This window comes from Callorhinus ursinus, unplaced genomic scaffold (genome assembly GCF_003265705.2).
Source record: "Callorhinus ursinus isolate GAN/ISIS: 27379988/994484 unplaced genomic scaffold, GSC_fseal_2.0 scaffold13, whole genome shotgun sequence".
NCBI classification, from domain to species: domain Eukaryota; kingdom Metazoa; phylum Chordata; class Mammalia; order Carnivora; family Otariidae; genus Callorhinus; species Callorhinus ursinus.
Window position 1 is genome coordinate 25,099,921 of NW_027397075.1, and position 26,703 is coordinate 25,126,623.

General features: G+C 37.7%; 1 protein-coding gene across 2 annotated transcripts in view; it reads right to left on the minus strand.

Annotated features, from left to right (window-relative positions):
* Nucleotides 1-7,372: 7,372 nt before the first annotated feature.
* The window catches only part of FMN2 (formin 2), a 375,250-nt gene continuing 355,919 nt past the window's right edge, over nt 7,373-26,703 (minus strand). For both annotated transcript variants that reach the window (XM_073899944.1, XM_073899942.1), the window contains exons 17-18: nt 10,482-10,563; nt 7,373-8,914 (exon numbers count right to left, since the gene is read on the minus strand). In XM_073899944.1, coding sequence (XP_073756045.1) covers nt 8,888-8,914; nt 10,482-10,563 — 109 coding nt within the window. In that variant the 3' untranslated portion in view covers nt 7,373-8,887. The remainder of the gene's footprint in view (nt 8,915-10,481; nt 10,564-26,703) is intronic.

Sequence of the window (26,703 nt, forward strand, 5' to 3'; positions counted from 1 at the left end):
CTGCTTTAAGAAAAAGTAAACCATATCCCGGGAAGCTTCTAAAGCCAAAGTAGCAACATCCATTATGGCAAAGACAGGATTCTGAGGTGGCACCTAAGGGTGTGACCTCATCTTGGAGAAGACTTTCCTGGCTTTTTCTGAGATCTGCCTCCATGAGCATCTCTTCTCTGCCTCTTTCCATACCCATACATTTGGAAGATCTTCCATGTAATTTGTGGTTTGGGTTTTCAATACCTCTAATTTTAATCAAAGATGAAGTTTGTGCTTTTGCTCCTTATTGCTTTGGGATGATTTCTGAGAAAAGACGGGGGTAAATATTCCCTTTATCACACCGGTTTTTTTTTTTTTTTTTTTTTTTGGTAAAAGTAGTGTTTATTGACTGCCTACTAGATCCAGGCCCCGTGCAAGGCACATTCATAATGTTACCTCCTTTACTCTTCAGAGCAAACCTGTCCTACAGATATCACACCGTTTTAAAACTTAAACCTCTTCCTATTGTTTTTGATTACATAATCCATAAGATGCATTGCATGGAAAACAAAAATTAAAAAATACAGCCTCTCAAGGTCTGAGTTCACTGATTGGGAAGTGAAAAGGTTCATGACTGACGGATGTAACACAAGGAAGGGTTGCACAGGATTCCAGAGCATGGTCCTGACAATTGCTTTTCTTCCCTAGTCCTCCTGCCTGGCATCCAAATCACTCTCTTCTTACCATACTTTGTTTTGCTTTGTTTTTTCTTGCTTTTCTGGCCTTTAGTTGAATGGATAGTTTAATTCCCTCTGTGTTTTTAATTATTTCCATTATTTTAAAGAATACCCTAAAACTTTCACTTATATTTAATTTCATATTTTTGTAGCAGAGTGTAAACATATTCAGTGTTGCTATCTTCTGCCTTTTCTTCATCATAGCACTTAAAGTTTACATAGCACATTCACAGGGTGGCCAGAGTTGGTATGGGATGCTGTTAGTTTATGGAGGTTTTCTTGACATAAGAGTACATCCCTGTACCCTCAAGGGTATTCTGGTTTGAAGAAAAATTATTGGTCACCCTACTAAAATATCATAGCACCTGACATTATTTTTCATGATATTTTTTGTTTGCCCCCGCCCCGCCCCTGCTCCCGCCCCAGATAGGACCTTTTACTGTTGCTCCATTACTCCCAAAGCCAACAATAGTTTCTGGCACATATCAGCCACTTTATAAACATTTTCTGAATGATATGAATGAAGAGACTAAGGTAAGATCCTTAGCATGCTTGAATTGTTTCCTCAATTTCTCCTATTCATTTTATCAATAAAATTCTAGTCCCCTTTATAAACATACTCGTTGTAGTTACTGTTTACAATCTAGAGTTGATTTATTTCACCAATTTCTCTGCTCTCTGTGATTTCTTATATCCCAACTTTTCACTGTCTTTAACTTTTGTCTTTGCTGAAGTGTGCCCTTTAGCAGCTCTTCCAGTGAGGTTTTTGGGTAGTAAACCCTTAGTTTTCATATGTCTGAAAATATCTATGTCCTCTTCCATGTGAATGATACTTAAACTGGATATAATGGTCTTGATTCATTGTTTTCATTACATAATTTGAAGGTACTATTACCCTTTGTTAATATTTATTGTTGCTGAAGACAAACCTGCTTTCAGTACAATTATTATTCCATTGCAGGTGATGTATATTTTGGGGGGGGTCTTGAAATTTTGTCTTTATGTGGCTGGAGACTTTGACTTTGACTTTTCTAGGTGCAAATTTATCAGTATTTATCCTGCCTGGAATTTGTTACACATTTTCAAGCAGAGAATTCATGTCTCTCTTTAATTCAAATTCTCAGCCATCCCTCAAGCCATTATCTGGCTTCTCTACCATTTCCTTTAATTTCTCCTTATGGGATGCCTCTCTGATTGGTTTCTCAGTCTATCTTGTATCTAACTTCTCTTACACATTTAAAAATGTTTTATCTCTCTGTGATATGATTTCAGTGAATTCCTTGATACTATCTTCCAAATCACTAATGATCTCTTGAGTCCATCTAGAATTATTTGTTTACATATGTACTTTTATTTCAATGATTATATATTTCAAATTCTTTGCAGGTGCTAAACATAGTTATTATTAACTCACATAAATTTTGCCCTATTTGCATTTTTGAAAGCGAATTCGTCTTCATTTATTGAATTGATTTGTTATTATTGACAATTTTCTTTAGGTGTTTTGGGAACTGTGTTTTGCAGACTCGTCTTGAGGGGATATTCATGCTCTTTCTCCCCTTAGCTCTTTATATCAAGTCATTTTCTGTCATTTCCATCCATTCCCAGTTCAGAACAAAATTTGGGGCGGGGGGGCTCTTGGCTTCCGTGTACCAGTGACATTGGAGATATTGCAGGTGTAGATATGGGCCAACAAGTTAACTGGCCCAGTTTGCTCTTTGGGGTTTTCTCTGCTTTCTCCTGCTATGACATACCTCCTGCTTTGTTTGCCATATTGTGTGGCATCCACTGTAATTATTTTTGATTGACTCTCACTGGTGGGTAAGTCCCACTCTAGTCCCATATCTCTGGTGGGAAGCTTCATTTGGTTTCCCTCCATAAATGGGGCTTGATTAGCTCCCATTACCCTATAGAGATTCCTTGCTCACTCACTTGCACTCTTTCCTTCCCTGTTTATAGCCCCTTCTCCCCTTCCCTTACTGATCGGTTGTTTAGTTCTACTAGTTGGTGGGAAAGGAGTAGTAAAATCTCCAACTATGATTATGGAACGGTTTGTTTCTTAATTCTGTCAATTTGTACTTCATTTTATTCTAAGGCTGTTATCAGCGCATACATATTTATGACTATATCTATTTGTATCTTTCTTATTTGTGTTTTTGGAGGCAGCATAATGCTGCCTTTCAAAAAAAAAAGTACATTGTGATAACCTCTGCCTTCTACAGTGTTTACGCATAAATTTACACACAAAATAACTGTCGATAAGCTGGTGTTTAAGGCTGTCATCTTGTTTGTCCTTTGTTCTAATTCTGTTGTTCCTAGTCCTTTTTTGTCCCCAAGTATTCAAATATATTTTGAATTCCATTTTAATGTAGGTATTGGCTCTTTACCTATAATTCTTCCCCTTGTGTTTTAGCGGCTGCACTAAGGGTTATACTATACATTTTGAGAGTATATATCCTTAAGTTTTCAGTTTATTTGGAATTAATATTTTACTACATCATGTAAAATGTAGAAATCTTGCAACTTATTCCCTCATCCTGTGCCATCTTTGGAAATTGCCTTATGCATTACATTTACATACATTATGAACTCTCCAACGAAATGTTATGTATTTTTTGCTTTAAACTGTCAGTGTTTAAAATAAATTAAAAGCAAAACTTGTCTTTTATATTTTCCTAGATATTTACCATTTCCAATGTTTGCTGTTCCTTCTTGAAGATGCACATTCTCTTTTGGTACCATTTCTCTTCAACTTGAACTTTCTTTAGCATTCTTATAGTACAGGTGTCCTTGTAACAAATATGAGTAGTTTTCTTATAAATGCAAGCATATTTTCATGGGATATGGAATTCTGGTTGACAGGGGCTCTCCTCCCCCACCCTCCCACCCCCAGGACTTTAAAGATGATGTCATCTGGCCAAAAAGACTGCTGGTTTGGGACTCTGGCTGCTGAGTGCTGTACCATTACTAAAGCCTGTCCTCAGGCCATTATCTTTTTTTTTATTGTGTTATGTTAATCACCATACATTACATCATTAGTTTTTGATGTAGTGTTCCATGATTCATTGTTTGTGTATAACACCCAGTGCTCCATGCAGAACGTGCCCTCTTTAATACCCATCACCAGGCTAACCCATCCCTCCCACCCCCACCACTCCAGCAACCCTCAGTTTGTTTCCTGAGATTAAGAATTCCTCATATCAGTGAGATCATATGATACATGTCTTTCTCTGATTGACTTATTTTGCTCAGCATAACACCCTCCAGTCCCATCCATGTCGTTGCAAATGGCAAGATTTCATTCGTTTTGATGGCTGCATAATATTCCATTGTGTGTATATACCACTTCTTCTTTATCCATTCACCTGTCAATGGACATCTTGGCTCTTTCCACAGTTTGGCTGTTGTGGACATTGCTGCTATAAACATTGGGGTACGTGTACCCCTTCAGATCCTTACATTTGTATCTTTGGGGTAAATACCCAGTAGTGCAATTGCTGGGTCACAGGGTGGCTCTATTTTCAACTTTTTGAGGAATCCCCATACTGTTTTCCAAAGTGGTTGCACCAGCTTGCATTCCCACCAACAGTGTAGGAGGGTTCCCCTTTCCCCGCATCCCCGCCAACATCTGTCGTTTCCTGACTTGTTAATTTTAGCCACTCTGACGGGTGTGAGGTGGTATCTCATTGAGGTTTTGATTTGGATTTCCCTGATGCTGAGCGACGTTGAGCACTTTTTCATGTGTCTGTTGGCCATTTGGATGTCTTCTTTGGAAAAATGTCTGTTCCTGTCTTCTGCCCATTTCTTGATTGGATCATTTGTTCTTTGGGTGTTGACTTTAAGAAGTTCTTTATAGATTTTGGATACTAGCCCTTTATCTAATATGTCATTTGCAAATATCTTCTCCCATTCTGTCGGTTGTCTTTTGGTTCCATCCTCCCTGAGGCCCCATAACCTGCCTCCTTTGTTCACTAACCAGGGCCTCCAAGTGGTTTTTATATTTTGTTCAGAATTTATAGTTATTATCTGGGGAGGACTGGTCTCTTAGAAGCTTAGTCATATCAGGAGTAGACCTCGAGAACTCATGTGTCTTGTTTTTTCAAATCTCTTTTCTACACTGCTTCTCTAAAAGTTTTAAACAGAATATTGAATAAGTCAATCCATTATATATATTTTTTATTACATTTGTTATTTACAATAGTAGTATGTTTGAAGGGCAAAAGGATGGTGACAGTGGAGTGTTTCTTTTTGAAGTGCTGTTTACTCTGACCTCGTCAATACTACTTCTTCATGGTTCTCTGCTTTTAATTCCCTGGTTAATCTTCCTGAGGTTCCTTTTGTGACCTCTTTATTTCTGTTTGTCTTTTCAACACTAGTTTCAACACCTTCTCAGTGATTTTTTAAAAAATAATCTGTTCCCGATTTCCCAGGCAGTTTCAACAATCTACCTGATTTCAACTATCACCTCAAATATAGATGGCTCTTACCTCAAAATCAGAATTAAACCTATCTCATGAGTTCCTCATCAGTATTTTCCAGCTACTAGAAATACCAACTGCCTGTCCAGCACACATTATGGATTCTTCATTCCCTTTCAACCCTGAACGTTTCCCTTCTCTTCCTCTAATTTATTTATTCATTAAATCAGTACATCTTTATTGAGTGCTGCAATACTGCTTTTAATGTTACAGATTTAGTCCTGAAGGAAAAAGTCTGTCTTTCTGGATTTAAACTTGAGTGGGTGACAGATTATATACTAATAACTATATAATATCAGGTATTCTGAAGAAAATGAAGCAGATTTGGGAAGATAAAGACTTGGGAGCTGCTTTTCTTGATAGACTTATCACGTTTCTCTAAGACAGACATTTTTGAAGAAACTTGACTGAAGCATTCCTCTTATCACCTTTGTTGATGCACAGAGACACACTTTGTCAGATAACCCAGACAAGAAACCAGATTGTCATCTTAAATTCAACATGCTTTCTTGTTTTTCACATGTAAAGATTTCAGAAGTTCTCATATATATTTTACCTCCTTCACATACCTTTTCTTCAGCGCCAAGTTTCCATCTCTACTACTATTATCAAGTCCTATTTCTTTGAATTGAAATAGTTTATTTTTATTTTTTTTATTATGTTATGTTAGTCACCATACAGTACATCATTAGTTTTTGAGGTAGTGTTCCATAATTCATTGTTGCAATAGTTTCTTTAAAGGTGTTCTGGCCTCTAGGCTTATACTTCTCAACACTGGTACCAGAATGGGCTTTATTAAACCCAAACCAGTTCATGTTACTACCTTAAAATAACTTACTGGCTCCACAGTGTACTACATACTGTTTCCTCTTATTAAAGACTTCCATGATCTAGCCCCTGATCCTACCCCTAGCCCCTTACCACTTACCCTGCCTTACACCCTATCTCTTCTTCTTGATGTAGAACTAATTCTTCCACAGGTGTGCCAGACTATTTTGCATTTGTTTTCCATGCCTTTTTCCCCTCAGTTTGTTACCTCTCTCAGAAGTGCATCATCATCCCCTCCTCACCAATCATTTGGAAAACTTTTAAGACTGCCTTTCAAACAAGCTCTCAGGTGCTGTCTGGGCTGCTGATGTACTGCTCTACTATGAGTAGGAAGGGCCTAGATGATTCTCAGATCCTCTTGACCCCAAACTGTCATAAAATTACACTGTTTCTACCATAAAATTCTTTTCTATGTCTCTAGCAACATCTTTCACCATTTTCTCTTGAACTTTATGCTCTGCTCCCTCCATCTAACCTGAACTAGATAAAACTCCTAAAAGAAATGATGTTTTCGATGTGTCTTTGAGCACTGTCTTTGCATCTGCAGATTTCTCTTCTCCCCCTTCACTTGCCTAATACCCACTCATCCCTCTAGAGTTAGCTTTCCGTGCTCTCTGTTCGTAATTTTTTTCAGGTACACTCCACTACCAACGGTGGGGCTTGAACTCATGACCTTGAGATCAAGGGTCACATGCTCTACCAACTGAGCCAGCCAGGTTCCCCAGCTTTCTGTGCTCTCTGAATTGGACATTACAATGATCCGTAATTGTTGCTTTATATTCTATCCCCCCCCACAACTTGATGAAGGTCTTTGAGACATGCAGTTATTAGCACCATGCCTTGACACCAAGTAGATGATAAGTCAATGTACAGGGGATAAAAGAGTTAATATTGAAAAATGATCAGACCCAAATGCAAAGCTTACTTATGGAGTAAGAAAACTCTTGTCACACTTCTCCAGTAGTGGAGTGCTTAGTTTTCATTCCTTATTTCCTCTTCTACATACATCCCATCTCCACCATTATTTTCCCTTTGGCCTTATCATCTTCCAATAGCCCTTAAATAACCACTTAATCTGTATCCAACAAATTTTTGCATCTAACTTTTAACTTTTGGAAAAAGGATTTCTCAAATATTGATATATCTCTGTTCATATATGGGAATTACCTCTTCCTTAAGATTGCATAAGAAGCATTTCAATTTTTTTTCAAATAGTCAACTACTAACAATTGTTAAACTTGAAATAAGAACTTTTTAAAAATCTTCAAACACAGAGTCTAACTTATTTTCCCCGTGTTAAATATGATGACTGCATTTTGCAAGTTTCCTTAGGCAATATATACACAATAGGTACAGAACTCTTTTATTATTCATTTTATTTTCATATAAATTAACATCCTAGAAAAATTGAAATAGAAACACTAAATACAGTATTGCACATAGCGATCTTTGTTAAATGCCCTATTATTTCAGTGAAGAATGGTAATATACACACTGGAGGGACTGAAGGAGACAGGAAGACTACAAAACAACAACCAAAATCCACTACTGTTTCTTTGCACTTAAATTACAAACTAAAAGGTAAGAGACCATACTTTACATAAACGCAAACATAGTTATGATTCGGAACATTTTCTTTTTTAAGTTGCTTTCCAAGATTGGTTTCCAATAGCAAGAAATATCAACAACCATAACCCCAACAAATATCATCAAAAGAATTTTTAAAAACCCTACCTATTAGTGTTAGACAAAACCATCACAATGCATCATGAGATGACTTTAACATACTCTCACAAAGAATGGGAGATTTACTTTTTTTACCCCTCAAAGTGAAATAAAAGAAAATCCTTTCCTAAGCTCCTTCAGATAACCAATCATTATATATTCATTTGACAGCTTTTAATCACCTGCTATAACACATAAAGACAATCCCAATCATGTAAAAATACTCAGGCTGGTACATTTAATTAACAGATGCCAATTCATCCAAAAACCTACTACCCACCCCCCTTTTTTGGTCAACAATTAGTCACGTTTGGCAATTTTATGAGCATCATTTATTTAAATTCCTTCAAAATATTAAGTCATGTTTTCTTTGTGAAGGCCAATGGTAAAGTTATAGAGAGGCACACCTTTAGTTTAGTTTATTTTAGCTGAAGATTAGCTTTATGTAGGGTCTCAAAGAACACAGGCTGATAAAAGCCCTCATTAAACTTAAAACTCTGATTCCTGCCTATATTAGATGATTTATAGGAAAGGGTTTACCTTTTGCTATATTTCTTCTATTCATTATCTGACTTGTGTAAAAAATGATAATCTTCTTTCACAAATATATAGTTAGGGAGAGCAACCCACGAATTGGGAAAGCCTTGATCATGATATATAAATGGTACTTAAATTTTAAAATAGAAAATTTATATGTAGACATGTAACTGATACAAACAATTCACTAGAAATAACATTTTAACCATAAATCTAAATGCAGTGACATGGAGTACTGGTTGTCAGTAGAAAGGAAAGTGTTTTGCTGGGATAAGGAATATTCTCACGAAAGTAAATTTTAGGTTAACATTTAGCATGTTCAGCATTAATGCAAATATTGCCTCTTATACATGCTGTTTTGGTCTATCGATATAATACCATAAACTTTACAAAAAGAAAAGGTGTCAAATTCTCCACTGGTCTACTGCTTTTGCATTTTTATGAATGTACAGTAAAATTCAACAATCAGTGAACTGTCTAGAAAACACAAAGATTATGCAAGAGGTCAAGAGGAAAAATGAACAAAATGATGTAGTTTTCTTCCCACCCTCAGGTCAGCTGAATTTTGTGGAAGTGGTTACAGTGACTCATGTTCATTCTGCTTTTCATTGTTCAGGTTTTCATGCTTATTTTTGCTTTCTGAAAATAAATGCACCAGATAAGAGTTATAGTTAGAAAGAAGAACTTTAAAAAATGTACGGAGTTTAGAATAGCTCAAACAAGATCTTTTCATTTGGATCAAGTTCTCTGGGAAAAGGTTAAAGATCCACCAGCCCATAAAGGAAAAAGATATAAGTAAACTCTGTTTTATCTTTAAGAATTTTCAACAGCCAAGGGGCACCTGGGTGGCTCAGTCGGTTAAGTAGCTGCCTTCAGCTCAGGTCATGATTCCAGGGTCCTGGGATCGAGCCCCGCTTTGGGCTCCTGCTCAGTGGGGCCTGCTTCTCCCTCTCCCCTCTGCTCATGCTCTCTCTCTCGCTATCTCTCCCTCTCTCAAGTAAATAAATAAAATCTTTAAAAAAAAAAAAGAATTTTCACCAGCCAAATCACCAAATATTTTTGAGAAAAAAAAAAAAAAAGCTTTAAAATTTTAGCGTCTAACCAACATGAAAAAGTGCCAACTCACCTTTCTCATTTTCAATTCTATGCACAAATACATAAATATGAAGATTGCATTGGCTGCTTCGTTTCATGGTTAATATGATTTAATTCTCTTCTATCCTTATAATGGCATAATTGAGGTTAATTAATAATTATTCCTCCTCATTCAATGCACCTTTAAGGTTGTACTTTAATCAAAAAAGAAAATAAACTAAACCATAATATAATACCTGTCATTAGAGAAGATTAATTTTGATGTAGAGAAACTAAAGGGAAAATATCTTTTAAATGAAGATATACTTCCTAACTTTTTCTAAATAGGGTTTAATCAGTTTAATCATATCCCAACTTGGGTTATTTTGATCTTTTCCACTTAGACCACATTAGATTAATCCAATTCAAAATGTTCCTATTTTAAGGCCTAACCCAACTTTTCATTTAAAACAGCATCATTTACTTGTCCCTGTGGTACCAAGTGATACACCCTCAAAATATTCAAAACAATACTGACAGCATCACAAGGGAAAACTCGTCATTTGTACCAAGTCCTGCCTTCCAGGATGCACAGCATGGCATTTTAAAGAAAGAAGTGGGCAAGGAGGAAGCTTAGATTAGCTTGTTAAACTCAGACTACTCGCTGACAACTGTTAAATAGCCACATACGGGTACAAGCCAGGTCTGAGCCCCCCAATCTGAGCAAAGGACAATACTACACTTGGCATTTCCCATCATGTTTTAGATCCCAATGGTGCTAATCCAATGACAACAGCCACTCGGGCTTCAAATGCAGCCTTGTACTGGTGATGTTTGTGTAATGGAGAAAGTGAGAAACTGCCCCCCAACTCCTGCCAACACACACATATCTAGGTATATGCATTCCCTTAGTAGATTTGTCTTAATTCTTAAGCTTCGGATGCTAGATCCTGAGATTCTCTTAGCCTTTTGGGCCTGATTAAAGGCATAAAGAAAAGGAGAGAGAGAATCTCTCTCACACTGAAGAGGAAAATAATTAAAATGTTGTTATGTGAGTTGGTATATATTGTGAAAACAGTGTTTAAAAGCCAAAGCAAATCACAAGTTAAAAAGAGAAGAGTTAAATACTTACAATTCCAGAGTCATGTCTTGGTTTTATTTTATAAAGTGATTTTCCCTTTTTCTGCCTGCACACCTCTTCGGCTTCTTTTACTCTGGGTGGAGAGAAGACACGTGTATTTCAACAAAGACCTATACAGATCACTGCAATCCACCTTATGATAGGTGAGCAAATGTCAACTCATTGAGGAGTTGAGTTATCGGAGAAAATAATACCACACGCACAGGAACATTATCTGACATTTGATTCAAAAACACTGAGCGTTAGAGCGAGAGGCTAATTCATCCAGGGGTTCTCATCTTGGAATCAAAGGATGTCGAATGGAATGATCTACAAACACATTAAAAATGTCATATCTACATTTTATCCTATGTTAAGGGAGTCTTATGTAGAAGAAATTAAGGAAATATCCCTCATTTTCAGGTGAGGGTGCTGAGAGTGGTTCCATTAAAAAAATAAATCTGAAGCATTAAAATAGTTAAATAAACAGTATCATACAAAAACTCATATGCTTATTTTAAAATCATCTCAGATTCACTTTCCATGTCACACTCACCAAAAAAAGTGAATACTTGGGCAGGTTTTAAAAAACAGCTTCATTAAGCAAGAGAACCAACCATTTATTTGAAAACAGAAACTAGAACATGTGCGATAATAATGTTCTGATACTTCTGGGAGTTCTTTTTCAAAACACACCCCAAGGAAAACAGCATTGAATTTACCAGAGGTACAGTTAGGAGAGGGTGTTATTTGGAGGTAAGATCTTCACTGAGTTTTGGATCTGCTAGTTGATACTGGGTAATGTCCTGATACCACAGACTCTTGCATTCCCTCAAATAGTAAAAGGGCTTAATAATATATAATAGCATTATTATTACTACTAGACAGAATTGTTGCAAAGATCAAAAAAATTATATTGAAAAAGTTCTTTATAGGGGCGCCTGGGTGGCTCAGTCAGTTGAGCAACTGCCTTCGGCTCAGGTCGTGATCCCAGGGTCCTGGGATCGAGCCCCGCATCGGGCTCCCTGCTCCTTGGGGCGCCTGCTTCTCCCTCTCCCTCTGCCTGCCGCTCCCCCTGCTTGTGCTCTCTCTTTCTCTGTCAAACAAATAAATAAAATCTTTAAAATTAAAAAATTAAAAAATAAAGTTCTTTATAAATTGTAAAATGCTATAAAAAGTATATGCGATTGTTTTAATTAAACAACTGGTAAGAAATCTGTGAAGTAGGATTATACTAATAAAAAGGCGTCCCATAAAAAGGAAAATAACCTATTAGGTTAATTTATTCATTATTATGATTTCCCTTGGGAATTAAAAATGGAGTATTCCTGGAGAAACTAAAAGAGCTGTGACTTATCTTAATAAAAGACTTTTTATGCAGATCTTGAAGTTTATTTCCTGAAAGAAATGAATTATAAATATATTTCTTGAGCCCTGTGGTAAAAGATCTGATGGCAGGATTCCTCTGCCGTACAACTGAATGAATACTGTTTTTAAACAGTGGAATGAAGGAAATGATCCAGCACAGCAGCTACAAGACTGATATTAGAGTTTACATTAAAGCATGACAAATGAAAGTAATTCCTTTTGGACATAAAATGCCTGCTGAGTTGATATTGTTATTAATTCCAGAAAATGATGACAATTTAGAAGACACTCCATTGTTACTACTTTTATTACTTTCTAACCAAGTCATAAATTGCCTTTAATCCTTCCTCCAAACATTTGAAGACAAAAGCATTTCCTTTATAACAAACAAAGGATTGCAGAGTTCCCATCTTTCCTCTGAAAGAGCTACCAGTAAATTTAAGTTGAAATATTTGGACAGGGAATTAAAAACTTTTTTTTCTTTTTGTTTAGCACTTAGCCAAAATCCAGTAGATCCCCTCTTAACTTTACTTGGAACTCTTTAAAGTATTTTGTAACATTTAATAAAAAAAAAAAGTGTACTTCACAAGTATTTAGATCACCAAAGCATCTTAATTTTCTCACTATCATATTTTATTTTTAAAACACATTTTTCTAAGGATCACAGGAAGACAAATCTAATTCAAACATATTTAATTTTACACAAAAACAAATCCAGCCATTCCTTGCAGCAGAGATAACAAAAACTAAAGAGAACGTGTGTCAAGGAACCCTCACAAGATCTAGCTCACCCCTTCATTTGACAATCATTTATGGGGCAGTAACTCCAGGTCAGGCACTGGGCTCTGCTCAATTTTATAAGGACAATTAACTTCAATGTCTAATAGAAGAGCTACACACATAAGCAAGTCCAAAGGTGCCTTAAGCACCACCACCTAGGTTTGTAGAGGTCCAGCCATGTCCCAGGAGGGTAGGGGTTGTGGAAATCTTTCTGGCGCAGGTTGACAGTGGAGCCTTGCTTCAAAGGGAAATCCCAACTGCTCATACTTTTCTTGGAAGGGGAAATGGGATGGAGGATAAAAGAAGAATACATACAGAAGAATATGTACAAAGGCCAAATGAGACAAGGATACCACAGTGAGCTTCGAGAACATACACCCTGCTCCCCCGTGCTGCCATAGGATCTCCACAACCCCAGAGGCCGGTGTTGGGGCTGGCTGTCTATGATCCGGTTTCTGATGCGCATGGCTGGAGTGAGTCAGTCACTGCATCCTAGGCACCTCAAGACCAGGCACAAATAAATGAGGTGGGGAGCTGAGAAACTAAGCACCAGGACCCCAAGTAGTTGTTCTTCGGATTTAGAAGCACAAGCATGGAGCATATGTTAAAATGCAGTTTTCCGGACCTATTTTACTCTGGGGCAGTCCCCAGTGGGGGGTAGGGTAGGGAAAGGGGGGTGTGCTTCTGAGCAGCACCAGAGAACAGGATGAAGACGGCCTCTGGGCCACACTATTCGCCCTGGCACGGAGGTACTCCTCTGAAGCGTGGACTGGGCAGCCACAGAGCCCCCAACCACCATGCTTTCACCCCCTCTCTTCCCAGGGCACACCGGGTCCCAGCCCACACCCCGAGAACTTGCTCACTTCAGCGCTTTGTGAGTAGTGCCCCTCCTAAGCTTCCCAGCAAATGTGGCGTCTTCCAAATGCCAATTTTATTTCAACAAAACTCTGACAACAAGAAATTTTTTCCACACTTTAGGCAGGAAAAAAGAATGTGTCCCCAGAGGTGAGATACAATGCCAGAGTTGGCAGCAATAAGGAGCATAAGGAGGGAGAAAGCCGGGAAGGAGAGGGCTGAGGCAGCAGTCCATATGAGCGGTTCCTGCTCGCTCTCCATCTGGGCGAGTGTGGCGGGCCCGTCAGCTGCTCGGCCAAGTTCAGCCTATTGAGTAACTCCTTGTACATGGTCCATGCTCTTTCCCTCCTGCCTCACCCCTCATTCAGTCATGCCGAAAATTTCTTAGGCTGAGTAGGAAAAAGATCTATATCTCGCAACAAGACAGACTTTAAGTGAAAAAGCATGGTGGTGATAACATTTCAAACAATAAATAAGAATGACCACTACGTCCTGTTTGGAAAGGAGGTGGGGAGTCAAAAGAGGGATGATATATCCTTTATAGAGAAGGGGAGAGAGGAAGCCAAGGCTAGGTGGAAGAAGACAGTCGTTGGCTTCCAAATATTGCCTGCACTTGAGTTTGAACTCCGAGTAGGGTGAGGGCTGTGGATGGTGTGGAGACAAAACTCTAATGCTTGATTCACGAAGACATGTTCTTTTGAATCTGGCTCTCTTCGCAACAAATGGGACTGCCAGGGCATCTGTTAATCAAGATTTCACCCTACCAGAGAACTAAAAAGGCAAGTAAAAACTAAAAAATTTCAGATGACATCTTTGATAGGCTTATTTAACAGCTGCACCTTCCAATCAGCAATCTAGATTACAGAAAGAAAATCTGAGCAAAACCAAATCATACGATAATGAAAACTCTTCACTCATCACCTTCAGTGATCTTGGAAAAACAACACAGAAAAGCAGAGACTGGAAAACAGGAAATATAGCATTACTTTTTAGACAGAAGAGAAGGATACTGAGTGGTATATAATGGCTATAAAATTTGATGTTTATGTTAATATTTTGCTGTAATAGCTTTTATTGCCTATAGAAGTTCAGAAACAAAACTATGCCGAATAAATATCAAAAGTATGTACTTATTCCTTAAATGGAGGACCCAAAGTAATCAGAATATGAGGTATTCTTTATTTTTTTAAGGGAGAATTTAATTATAGGAAATAACCGGGAGACATATATGGAATCAGGTTCAGCAAACAGAGTAGGCGACCAATTTGAACAAAACAATTTTTGTCATAAGCAAAGTTTGGTTCAGGCAATGATTGGGAAGAGTGATGTGAATCAGTGTGTGATTCCCAGGAAACAGAAACTTGGTTCTGTCAAGGACCAACTCTATAGAACGAATTTAGAATAAAGTCTTTCTGAAAAAAATCAAACTTTTCTCTTAAATGGAACGATTTAACTTTTACCTGATGGCCCATGTTTGTCACCATTGTAATATTCTGATACAGGGCTACGCTCAAGGCCTCCTAAGAGATACCTATGTGGTGGCTCGCCCATGTATGGATCGAACACTCACACTTTGCTTTCCTTTGTCCACTTGTTCAGGTTTCTGTTTCTTGCTAAGATGGCAGGCTGTGATCACATCTTGCTGGCGCCAGCATGCCTGCCTTGAGTAGAGACTCTATCTTCTTCCAATAATTTCTATCTTCTCTAGAGGGGAAACCCAGAAAACCAAGCTAATTTAAATAGGCTTCAAATTAGAGCTGTAAGACTGAGTTCAATTCTGGCTTAACGAATAGAGTTCCTGGACCTGGAGGTAGGTGCCACAGGGCTTCTCCCTCATGAGCCCCATGCCTCCCACATACTTCCAGGGTCCCAGCTGTGTCTGGAAGGCTGGGGAGGCCCAAAGTCTGACTTACAGATAGGCAGGGCTTTACTGCTCTAAATGTCTATGAGTATAAGGTTCTAAGACACTATACATCTCGTCATATTGCACCACCCCACCTGCTTACCCAGCAGCTTGTCCACAAAGATGGAAAGTAATGCTGGAATGAATGTAAAACCTGAAATTCAAGCTTATCAAGGTAAAGAAGCGTGACACCCTTAATTGGTAATGACAGATTTTGTGATGCTTCAGAGAACCATCTACAGGATAAGAAGGCAAGTATTTTGTGAAGAATAGGACTCTGAGATGAACGCTCAGTTGAAGCTGTTTTCTAGGTCCAGGGCAAAGTGACCAGAGAAAAACAAAACACCTTTAAGTATTAAAGCTTATATTTAAATTTACTTAAAAAAATTTTTTTTGTATTAAATTTATTTTCTAAAAAATAAAGCTGTACATGTAACCTGAAAAAGAAAATACATGGATCTTAATATATCTATAGGATTTTTTATTCCTTATATGCAAATATCCCAAGTTGTAAAAAACTTCATTTGGTTTTAAGGAGTTATGAATTTAGAAGTTGTGAAGCATAGAAAATTTGAGCTCAGGAGAATGGAAATGTTTTTAAGGTCTATATTAGAGACAAGACAGAGGTAGGTGGTAGAATGAAAGAATACTTTTTATCACAGAATTTGCTAAAACTAATTTGCATTCCAATTATTATTTTTATTTTGGTATTTTTCAAAAAAAATGAAAACTTTCTCAAATTTTGTCCTTAATATAACTGGGCACATTGAACCTAAGGGTTATTCTAAACAAAGAGAGTGGTTTCTTATTTCTCTCCTAATAAAGATGTATTTTTCTCTGCACTGTCCCCCCCATCCCCAGACCCATTTATTGTCAGGCAAACATATACAAAAAGTTCAGCATGATTAAGTTTAAAGACAGTTTGTGAGATGAATAAGGGAGATACACTCTGGCACAGAAACAGAGAAAAGAAACCAGACATCCCCGAGGCCTGCCGGCAGAATAATTTTTATCTACCTTCTAAAGCAAGAGCCAGGCTGGCCACAATCTTATCAAGAAAACAGATATGCTCTCATCATTCAATGGAAGGAGAAAGGGAGTCACTTTTCTGCCACTAAACATTAATAATTTGGTCTAAATAAGAAACTGTGGCAGACAGATTCATTTCCTGCTGGCTCCAACGAGGCTTGCTGGGAGCAGCCTGATTCCTCACTGGAGTCTATGGCCTTTGAGAGAAGTAAGTGCGGCCCGGCGCGGGCATGTCACAAGCTGGAGGTCCTGATACACAGAATAATAAGCTAAGAGTAGACATAATTATCATTATTACCCGTTCACAATGTACTGCACTGAAATACAACACCATCATGTCTGCCAACAAATTTACAACTTTTTTAAGAGAAAGGGAAAAAAACCACACATATATACACACAGAGAAGGGGGACAGTGGGAGACTGTAGACAAAGCCTGGTTAGGCATGCCAGCTTTAAAGTTGTGGGTCTCTCTCTCCAGGTCAAGCTAGAAGTAGGTGTTAGATGCCTTCTCGAGTCAAAAGTGATCTGAGGGAGGTTACTCCTGGCTCTGTCTTTCTCGCCTTTATAACCTCCATGATTTAAAATACATACACAAGAAATACCACAAAACCCCTGACAATATTATGGGAACAATCAACCAAAATGTCACTTATCATTACCCTCAAGTAAAAAGAATTTCAGTTTTGTCAGGCCCATGTGAATTTCTGAATTTCATCACTGACAATCTCTGACTTTTCAGAGAGAACATTGCATTTGTTACCTCGAATGGTTATGGAGAACAATTAGAATGAACACAAAAGTGCCCTTGACTCAAGGAAACCAAGCTTTAAGAATACCTTTCAGTTTCTTTGATGCAACAACAGGAGCATGGCTCAGTGTGAGCTGAAGAAGGACTTGCACAGTGCAGAGGGGTTGGCATGGAGGCCTCACACAGCATACTGCACTCACGTCATGGTAACACGTGGTGTGTGCTGGCCTCTTCTATCAACGACAGTAGCTGAATTTTGAGAAATATTCATAGTCTAAAATCTAGGATTCCATGATAGATACATATGTTCTATGTTTGTGTTCTAAAAACTGCAAATATATATATTAAACATAAAGCCAATAAGCAGATATAACGTACATTAGTGTTTCCTAGAGGGTATAGGTGGGTGAAGCAATGAATCATTTATTCAGAAGAAAACACATTCAACCAATCAAACTGATCCCTACAGTCTGAATCTCTTTGGTGGCTGCCTGAGATTCTATAAATGCAGAACATTACAATTCATGGATGAGCTACCTCAGGAAAAAACTTTTCCTATAGTGTTGGAATGATTATAGATCACAAAAGATGGGTATGGATATATGCCACGATGCTCTCATTTCAAAGCAAACACCCCCTCCCCGCAACACACACAAATCATCATTCACATCAGCCCCTCTGTGGAATAAAAGTTGTCAATCCTTTCCTAACTGGTAAACCCACCAGCACTTTCTAGTTCTTACCCTCCTCCACCACAGTAATCACTCTGAACTGGTTAACTAGTCCCTAATTTTTAAATTCTCTTATCTGTTGGTCCTCGGAGAATTTCTGAGTTTTCCAACTATTTTTCAGAACAAGCTTCCTCGATCTCTTTTGCTGCTAAACTTCTCCCCCATACCCAGGGTCTAATCTTGACTCTGTAGTATCTACAGGCAATCTCTACTTTATCATTCCAACTACAATGGAGACTTTCAGATCCACACCTCTAGTTCTGATCTTTGCCCTGAGCTTCAGATCCCAGTGGACATTTTTCTTTCCTCCCCCACCTGGGCCTTGGTTACGAATATAACTACCCGTAACCATTCAGTCTCTAAATCCTTTCCCTCCCTCCTCACCAGCCCTCCATATATATGCAAATGGTTAACAAGTTCTGTTATCAATGATTCCTCAGTAATGATTTTTAATCTGTCCCAACCTAAATTCCACTGTCCCTGATTGTTTTTCAAAGCTTCTCCTTATGTCATTTAGACCACTGCCACACCCCGCAGAATGGCCTCCACACTGGGCTAATCCAACCTTCACAAGTATCCAAAACATGGGAATCATCGGAGCCTCTTATTCATGGGATTCAAGGCTATTTACAACTAACCTAATTAATTTCTCCTTAGTTTCTACAGTGTTCCTTGGGCTTTAACCGTGCAGAACCACTCCCTACCCCTTGGGAGGTCTTTGCTAAATCTGTTCCTCTGGGTTCTACCCATTCTCTTCTTCTCTTCCTTCCATGGCTCTTTTTCAAATTAAGCTCAAAAATAGCTTCCCATATAGAAAGTATATCTGACCCTCTAGGAAGGTTTATTTTAAAGACTTAAGGCTATTCGGGCGCCTGGGTGGCTCAGTCATTAAGTGTCTGCCTTCGGCTCAGGTCATGATGCCACGCATCGGACTCCCTGCTCAGCGGGAAGCCTGCTTCTCCCTCTCCCACTCCCCCTGCTTGTGTTCCTGCTTTCCCTGTCTCTCTCTGTCAGATAAATAAATAAAATGTTAAAAAAAAAAAAAGACTTAAGGCTATTCATGTATCTTTTGCCTTGTTGAACTGCAAGTTCCTTGAGATTAGGGGACCATGTACATTCATTTTTACATTCCCAGGGATAATAATAAAGCTGACACAGATAAGTATTTACTAGATATTTGAAAAATAACTAAATGGAAAAAAAAAACAACTAAATGAATGAGTGATGAACAGGGAAATTAAAGACAAGCTAAAAAATTCACAGGGATAAATTTTGAGAAATAACTAGGACTTTGATTTAAATCTCTTGTTTTTGTCTCCTTCCAGTAAACTCTTCAGCAATGAGTCTGGATGTTCAATTTACATTTTGAGTAAACTATGCAGGGTTCTATCTGACCTGACCTTTGAGTTTACTGATTTACTATTGTAATTCCATCCATAAATAACAATGTAGTTGAATGAATATACATAAAATTTATGAAATAGTTTAGTGTATCATATTCACTTTCTCCCATCTTGAAGAAAAACTAAATTTTCATATGAATTGAATTATTATATGAATACATTATATGAATCATTAGGAGCCTGTAAGGATTCCACATGAAATCATGTCACTAACTCTTATTAGCTCCTAGGTTAGTAGAAAAGATAAATGACATAGATGTGATAAATCTTCTTTTCAACAAAGCATTTAAAGAATCTCTAATGGGATGTCTGCAGACTAGAAAGAGAAATGATAGTTGGGGGAGAGGATACTTAGGTGAATTTAAAATGGTCAAATATACTACAAAAAGATAACAGGGTGTCATTACATATGGTTACGCTCCTGTTTTAAAAAGCATCCCACTGAAGAGGATCAAGCACAATTAAGTGGTAAAATTTATATAGAGACTGTTTTAATCTGAGAATGGAGAAAACTGTCCTAGCAATCACAGATGTCCAAAAAAATGACAGAGAATCTTTTTTAATTGAAGAAAGTGAACATTTACAGTAAGCCAGTGGTGTATCAGACACAGTGAGTGAGTGCTTCATGTTCACCACCTCATCCAACCATCTGGCAACCAAGCATGAGAGATGCCATCATGCTCTTCTGAAAAGGAGCAGCCTGGACTCTGAGAGGTTCTTGAGGTCATACAATAATGGAATGAATAATCTGGTCAACTTCAGAGTCTGCACTCTTTCCCTATCAATCCCACTAGAAAGTAGGTACAAAATCATGGGCTTAATGTCTACCTATTAGTACTGTAAAAATGGTATTCCTATAATGGGAAGTAAATTGGGATAGATGATCTTCATTTACACCCCAAGTTCAGTATCTCTTTCTTTTTAGAGAGCTTCCACAGAATGAGCGTCTTAAAAGACACTATGAAGTAAGCTCCTTAAAGGCAGAGAATGGAATGTCCTTCTTCTCCACATCCCATGCCCAGCACAGCACCTGGCTCATCACAGTAGCTCTAACAGACTTACTAAGGACTTGTTATGTGCCAGGCACTGGGCTAAAAGGGTTTCACGGATGTTATCTCCTTTAAATCTTGTAAAGTAACCCCATGGAGTAGCTACTATTGTTACCCAACTTCTACAATGAGGAAACTGAAACCTAAAATGGTCAAATTACTTGCTCGGGGTCATACACCAATTCATGGCAGATCTGTGGTTCAAATCCAGTCAAACAGAAAAATCAACTTCCACAGTTCTGGTTTTAACCACTGAACTACATTGCCTTTCACTACAGAAATATATGGGAAAGATGAAATACACAACCATTGATATCTTCTACTTATTTCCATGTATATATTTATCATATATTTATATATTTCCATGCACTATATTAATTTATATTTATTATTTATTTATTTAGCAATTTGATTCTTAAAGACTGAATCTTTTATTTTTTTCTATTTTTTAAATTTTTATTTATTTATTTGACAGAGAGAGACACGACGAGAGAGGGAACACAAGCAGGGGGAGTGGGAGAGGGAGAAGCAGGCTCCCCACTGAGCAGGAAGCCTGATGCAGGGCTCGATCCCAGGACCCTGGGATCATGACCTGAGCCGAAGGCAGACACTTCGCTTAACGACTGAGCAACCTAGGCTCCCAAGACTGAATCTTTTAAAACCCTGAACATATAAAGTGTGGCAGTTTAAAATGATTTTTGAGAAGAGAAACCACTTAGAAAAAATGGGTACATGTGTTTTATTAGATACTAGGGAGAAGTAGTATAATTGCACAAATTTTGAACTTTATTCAAGGAAAAGCAGGAATGGAAACACAACAGGCTATAGTGTTCATCTTTGAAAAAGGAAAGCATGTAAGACCGTCTGGAGAAAACAAAGCTACCACCACATTTTCTTAAATCTAATTTCTAGGAGAAATTTTTGATGTGGTTTTCTGAATAAGCCATGTGAATTGCAATCAGTACAAATCTAAAAATACAGAAGAAAGAGAAACTTTTCCAATGGCTTTTTTTTTTTTTACACAAATCCTCAATATAAATTTTAAACTATAATTCAGTGAAGGCATTTCTGAAGACAGGGAAGTCAACACACTCAAGTATGCCCTGGTGCTTGTTGGTGATCTAATCTGATACAGACATAAAAGTCTGAAAAATCCAGGACAGTCAGCATATTTCCTTAATTGTAGCACATTGCAATGCTCTGAACTGAATAGGAGTAAGGTGGCAAGTGCTGGATATGCTGACACTCTATGCTGCTGAAGAAGGAAAATACAGTTGCTTCATGGAATCAACAACAAGGTTCACATTCCAACTGTGTAAATAAAGAACCTGAACTAAACCCTGTCAAACCAAGAGTATCCTCTTTTCATGTTCTTCTACAAGGAATTTAACATGGCATGAGAAAAAGCTGAGAAATCTGGAAGGTACTATTTAGAACTTTTTAAAATGTTTAGACAATAAGATTTTAATAGTCATTGAAAATAGGAATATTTGCGTTCATATACATGCTAGGATTTTTAAACTCCTGATCACATATTTTTCACCACTAGTTTAAAATCTCTGATTTATAAAAGAAAAAGAGGTTTGTTTTTCTCATGTATCTTGTAGTAGAGACTATTTTAATTCTATATTAGATGTGGATTTACATGGAATTTACAAAAGTAGCTCAGCTGATACACCCTTTATCTAAGTCCCATAAGAGTGACCATATTCTTTCTGTACAAATTGAAGGTTTTTAGATTTCCTTAATAAAATGGTCATGTGACAATCCCTGGTTCTACAAATTTATGGTAACAAATAAAACAAATTTCTGTCATACATGATGGCCAAAACTATTACAAAATCACATGTGACAGCAAAATTAATCTTTTATTACAGGAGAATAATGTTTACTACATTTGACATTTTTCATGCAAACATCGTTTTACTACTTCCACATGCTAAGATATTTTCTTAACGTCAGTGATTTTTTTTTGCATATGGTTCAGAAACATTTTTTACTATAGCTAGTGAGATATAAACTTAAGCTGTTGGTATATATACCATGGCTTTTGTTTTGACACTTCTCTAGCAAAAGATGACATGTATGAATATCTTGGATCCTATTTTTTAAAGACTTTTTTTTTTTTTTTGGCTGCAGGGAGGAATTCAAGGGCTATTAGACATGGAAATTAGTTTATAGAAAGTTTATCACATTTCCTCCCTGTAAAACTCATAAAAGAGTACAAGAAAGCTATTTATATCATGATGCTTTAGGATTATGCAAGAGGAAGTAAGGCTTAATTGAGGGGAAGATGTGGGAGATACGAGGCAGGAATGGGATCAAGGAAACACACATATTAAGGGAGAACAAGAACAAGGGTCATGATATTTACTCTCCTGGATTATTCCTATCTGGCTAAAAATATGCTGTTTATCCCATCATCATCAAAAAACAAAAAAAAACCCTAATTCACCTTCCTCTCCAGCTGGACCTTCTTTTCTCTTTGACCCTTTCTATGCACAAACTCCTGTGGTCACTCTCCACTTTTCTGCTCCCATCAGACATCTGTACCCACGCACTGGACAGAGACAGCTCTCGTGGATGTCATCAATTCTTTCCCCTTCCAATTCCAAGGTCAATTCTTGGTTCTCACCTCCCTCATGTGAACACCAGCAGCATTTCATATGGTTCTTCCTTTAAGCTCTCCTTCTTGAAGCCCCTCCTGCACCCTGCCTGCCAGGCATACCCCCTCTCCACACCCACTTTCCACTTTTCTCTCCTTGCTCACTCTGTTCCAGCAACTTCGGCCTCCTCCCTACACATGCTCCTTCCTCACGCTTTGTATTTGCCTTTCCCCACTGCCTGAAATGTTCTGTCTCCAGGTATCCACTGGTTTACTCCCTCACTTTCCTCAAATCTCTATAGTCAGACCATCACCTCCTACAACTCACTTTTCCCTTCACCTTACTTTACTTTTTGTCAGAGCCTCTATCAGTCCTGGTGTTTATTAATTTAGATTCAGAAGGTCAGGATTTGGTTTGGTTTACAACTCCAGTGTCTGGCATATAGTAGCCACTTAATAAATACTTGTTGAATGACCTCAGTAACACACGCGGACAAGTCAGAAGTTCACAGTGAAGAACGCAGAAATGGTGTTCAGAGTTGGAAGAAAGTAGAAGAAGGCACCGCAGGGGACAATTATAAAGGACAGTTAAAAGTTGCAATAAAAGCATTCTTGACTTCTCATCCCCCTCATATTTCCCAGGATTTATCTCAGGATCTCCATTCCTTAGAGAATCTACCTTAGGTTGGAGAACACAGATTTTTAAATAGTCCAGCTAGGAAATTTCTCCTAGAGCAAGAAAGGTGAAGGGTATGGCCTTGCTGATACTGGGAGTGTTAAGAAGTGTAATTGGTTGTGTGAATCATGGTGCCAGTAAGGGCACAGCTGTAATAAGAGACGATGGGGCCTAGGCTGGGCAAGAAGCTCTATGAATGAATGGATGAATGAATCGGAAAAATCCAAAGAGATTCTAGAACAATTAAAAGAACCAGGAATGTTATATCAGGGCGATGGAGAACTTGATAGCATCTTCATAGCTAACCTTAAATATGTGAAGACCCACTACATGGACAAGGGATTGGATTTATTTGTGTGGTTCTAGAAGGAGTAGAATCAGGACCGGTGAGTACAGTGTTCAGTCAGCCAGATATCTGTTCATTCTGTGATCCTTTACAACAAACCCCTGGGGCCAGATGGATTACAGAATTCAGAACCCTTCTAATTTCAGACAGAAAGATGGTACATAACACTACCAAATGGGTCTGACATAGCATGGAGTAATCAAACATGTTAACATTTCTGCAGTAAACATATGAACATTCATACTAAGTGGAATGAATAAAGACTACATAAACAGTCTCATGTAAGTTGAGTTTGCCACAAACTTATAAAAAAATGTTTGGTTTCAGAGGTGTTTTGAACCTCCAAACTATAGATAAGGGATTATGGTTCTGGACTATTAAACTACAAATAAAACTCTATCTGTTATAATACTTGTTCCCAGCATTTGTGAACTCTATTATCCTTGTTAGGGAATTTGTTAAACCCTCAGGTGAAAAAAAAATAGGGAATGGCCACTGATAATTAAGAATTTGGATGTGAACACTTAATTCTTAATTTTTCTTTAATCAGCATTACTAGGAAATTTGTTTTTAGTTAACTAGTCGTGAATGGTAAAATATATATTTTATGGGAGTCAGCACAACTTTTCTCTTTTTTACTATGATCCACCAGCTTTCTGATGGTCATGTTCTTGCCTCTCTTAAGCTAAGAGGTTGTGCATGGTCTTTGAGTCTCACATGAATCTTCAAGACACAGTAACAGACCATAACTAGTGGTAAAGTATGCTGTGAGTTCTTTTTCTTTATTAATGATAGATGAAGTAGAGAAATTTAAAAAATAGGAGCCAATTTAAGCTTTCTTCATAAAAACATCATTTTCACTTATTTGGATTTGTATTTTTTTCCTGAGTGCTTTTATGTGTGACTTCCAATAACTCCCCATCCATCCATCTGCCTGTCTGCCCATCCATCTGTTCAGCCATCCAGCCATTTATCCATGATATTAAAGCAAAACAATTGCCTTTCTACCTTTTTCTCTAATTAGTCCATCAACATTACCTAGCTTCAAGTTCATGCTCTAGTACTCTGTGCAATGAGTCTTTCATTTTACCTTTGTAAAATGAAAACATTAAAAAAATAATCAGAGCTATAAGAAATAAACCCATGTATAAACTCAATACAGAATTGAGTGCTTCTGCCCTAAAAACAGCACATGAATTTAAGAATACATCAATATCTACATCTAGACTTTTAAAATGAAAGCTTTTAAGTTGTCTGTGAGCATCCGAAATTCTCTCAACTGCTGAAATATACTTTTATCAACTATTCTTCATCTTATTTACCTCCCCCATATGTTTGGAAAACTTTAATGTGGCCAAATGGAATTTTATCAAAACTTCCAAAAATGTTCACCCATAGGCCAAAGGAATTTGAACCAAAGAGCTTAATTTTTAAAAATAATTGTATCTCATAAAGTTAAGAAAGACTATGGATATGCTTTTATTCTGATGTTTTATCCTTGCAAAATATATATTACCTAAATGTATAATGATAATTAGAATAGACTGCTACTCCTTCCCTTTTCCTCACCCAACAAATTTTTGAGGCTGATCTCCACACATTGTATAACAAATTAAAGTTTAGAGGACTAAGGATTCTCACAGGCAAACTTCTACTTCTGGCTACTTTAAATTCTAAATGAAGGTCTCTGATTTTGATACCGATTCTGATCCATGGGTTTTTCCCATACCACCAAAATATTTATTCAATTCTGACCTAGAATAACATCAGATCCCACAGATTAAGGGCTCAGCCCCACAAGACTGCCCCCCCCTTCAGATGCCAATGGCAAGTCCAGGTTGTCACTGTGCTAGAGATGAAAGGTTAGAACAACCCCCTCCTTGGGTTCAACTAGTTGGCTAGAACAGCTCATAAAACTCAGAGAAACATTTTACTTACTAGATCACCAGTTTATTATAAAAGGTTTTAACTCAGGAAAGCCCAGTGGAAGAGAAGCATAGAGTAAGATGTGTGGGTCCTTTTGGGATTTTACAGAGGCTTTATTACATAGGCACGATTAATTAAATCATTGGCCATTGGTGATTGATTCAGTCCCTCTTCCCTCTCCAGTAGTTAGGGGATAGGACAGAGAGTTCCAACCCTCTAATTACAGGCTTGGTTCCCTGGTCATCCTTAGAGACCTAAGGGCTTTCTAAAAGTCACCCCATAACATAACAGAAGACATCTTTATAACTCTCATCACTTAGGAAATCCCAAAGATTTTAGGAGCTCTGTGTCAGAAACTTAGCTGAAGATCAAATAAATATTTCTTATTATAAACCACATATTAAAATGCCTAAAAGACATGAATATTCAATATATTCTTTTAAAACAGAGTGAATGTCTATATAATCTGGTATAATTTTGAGTGTTATCATTTTTCAAAGTGATGGTAAATGCAGCCCACCTGAGATGCCCATATTATAAAACAATAGAGAAATATTAATAAGGCTTAAATATATGGTTAAAAGTACTAATTCATTAATATGACTATAGATTATTCTGTTTATTAAAAAAATAAAATAGCTGGGGGTGCCTGGGTGGCTCAGTCAGTTAGGCATCCAACTCTTGGTTTTCAGCTCGGGTCATGAGATAGAGCCCGGGTCATGAGATAGAGCCCGGGGTCAGGCTCTGCACTCAGCAGGGAGTCTGCTTCTCTCCCTCTGCCCCTCCCCGACATGTTCGCCCTCTTTCTCTCTC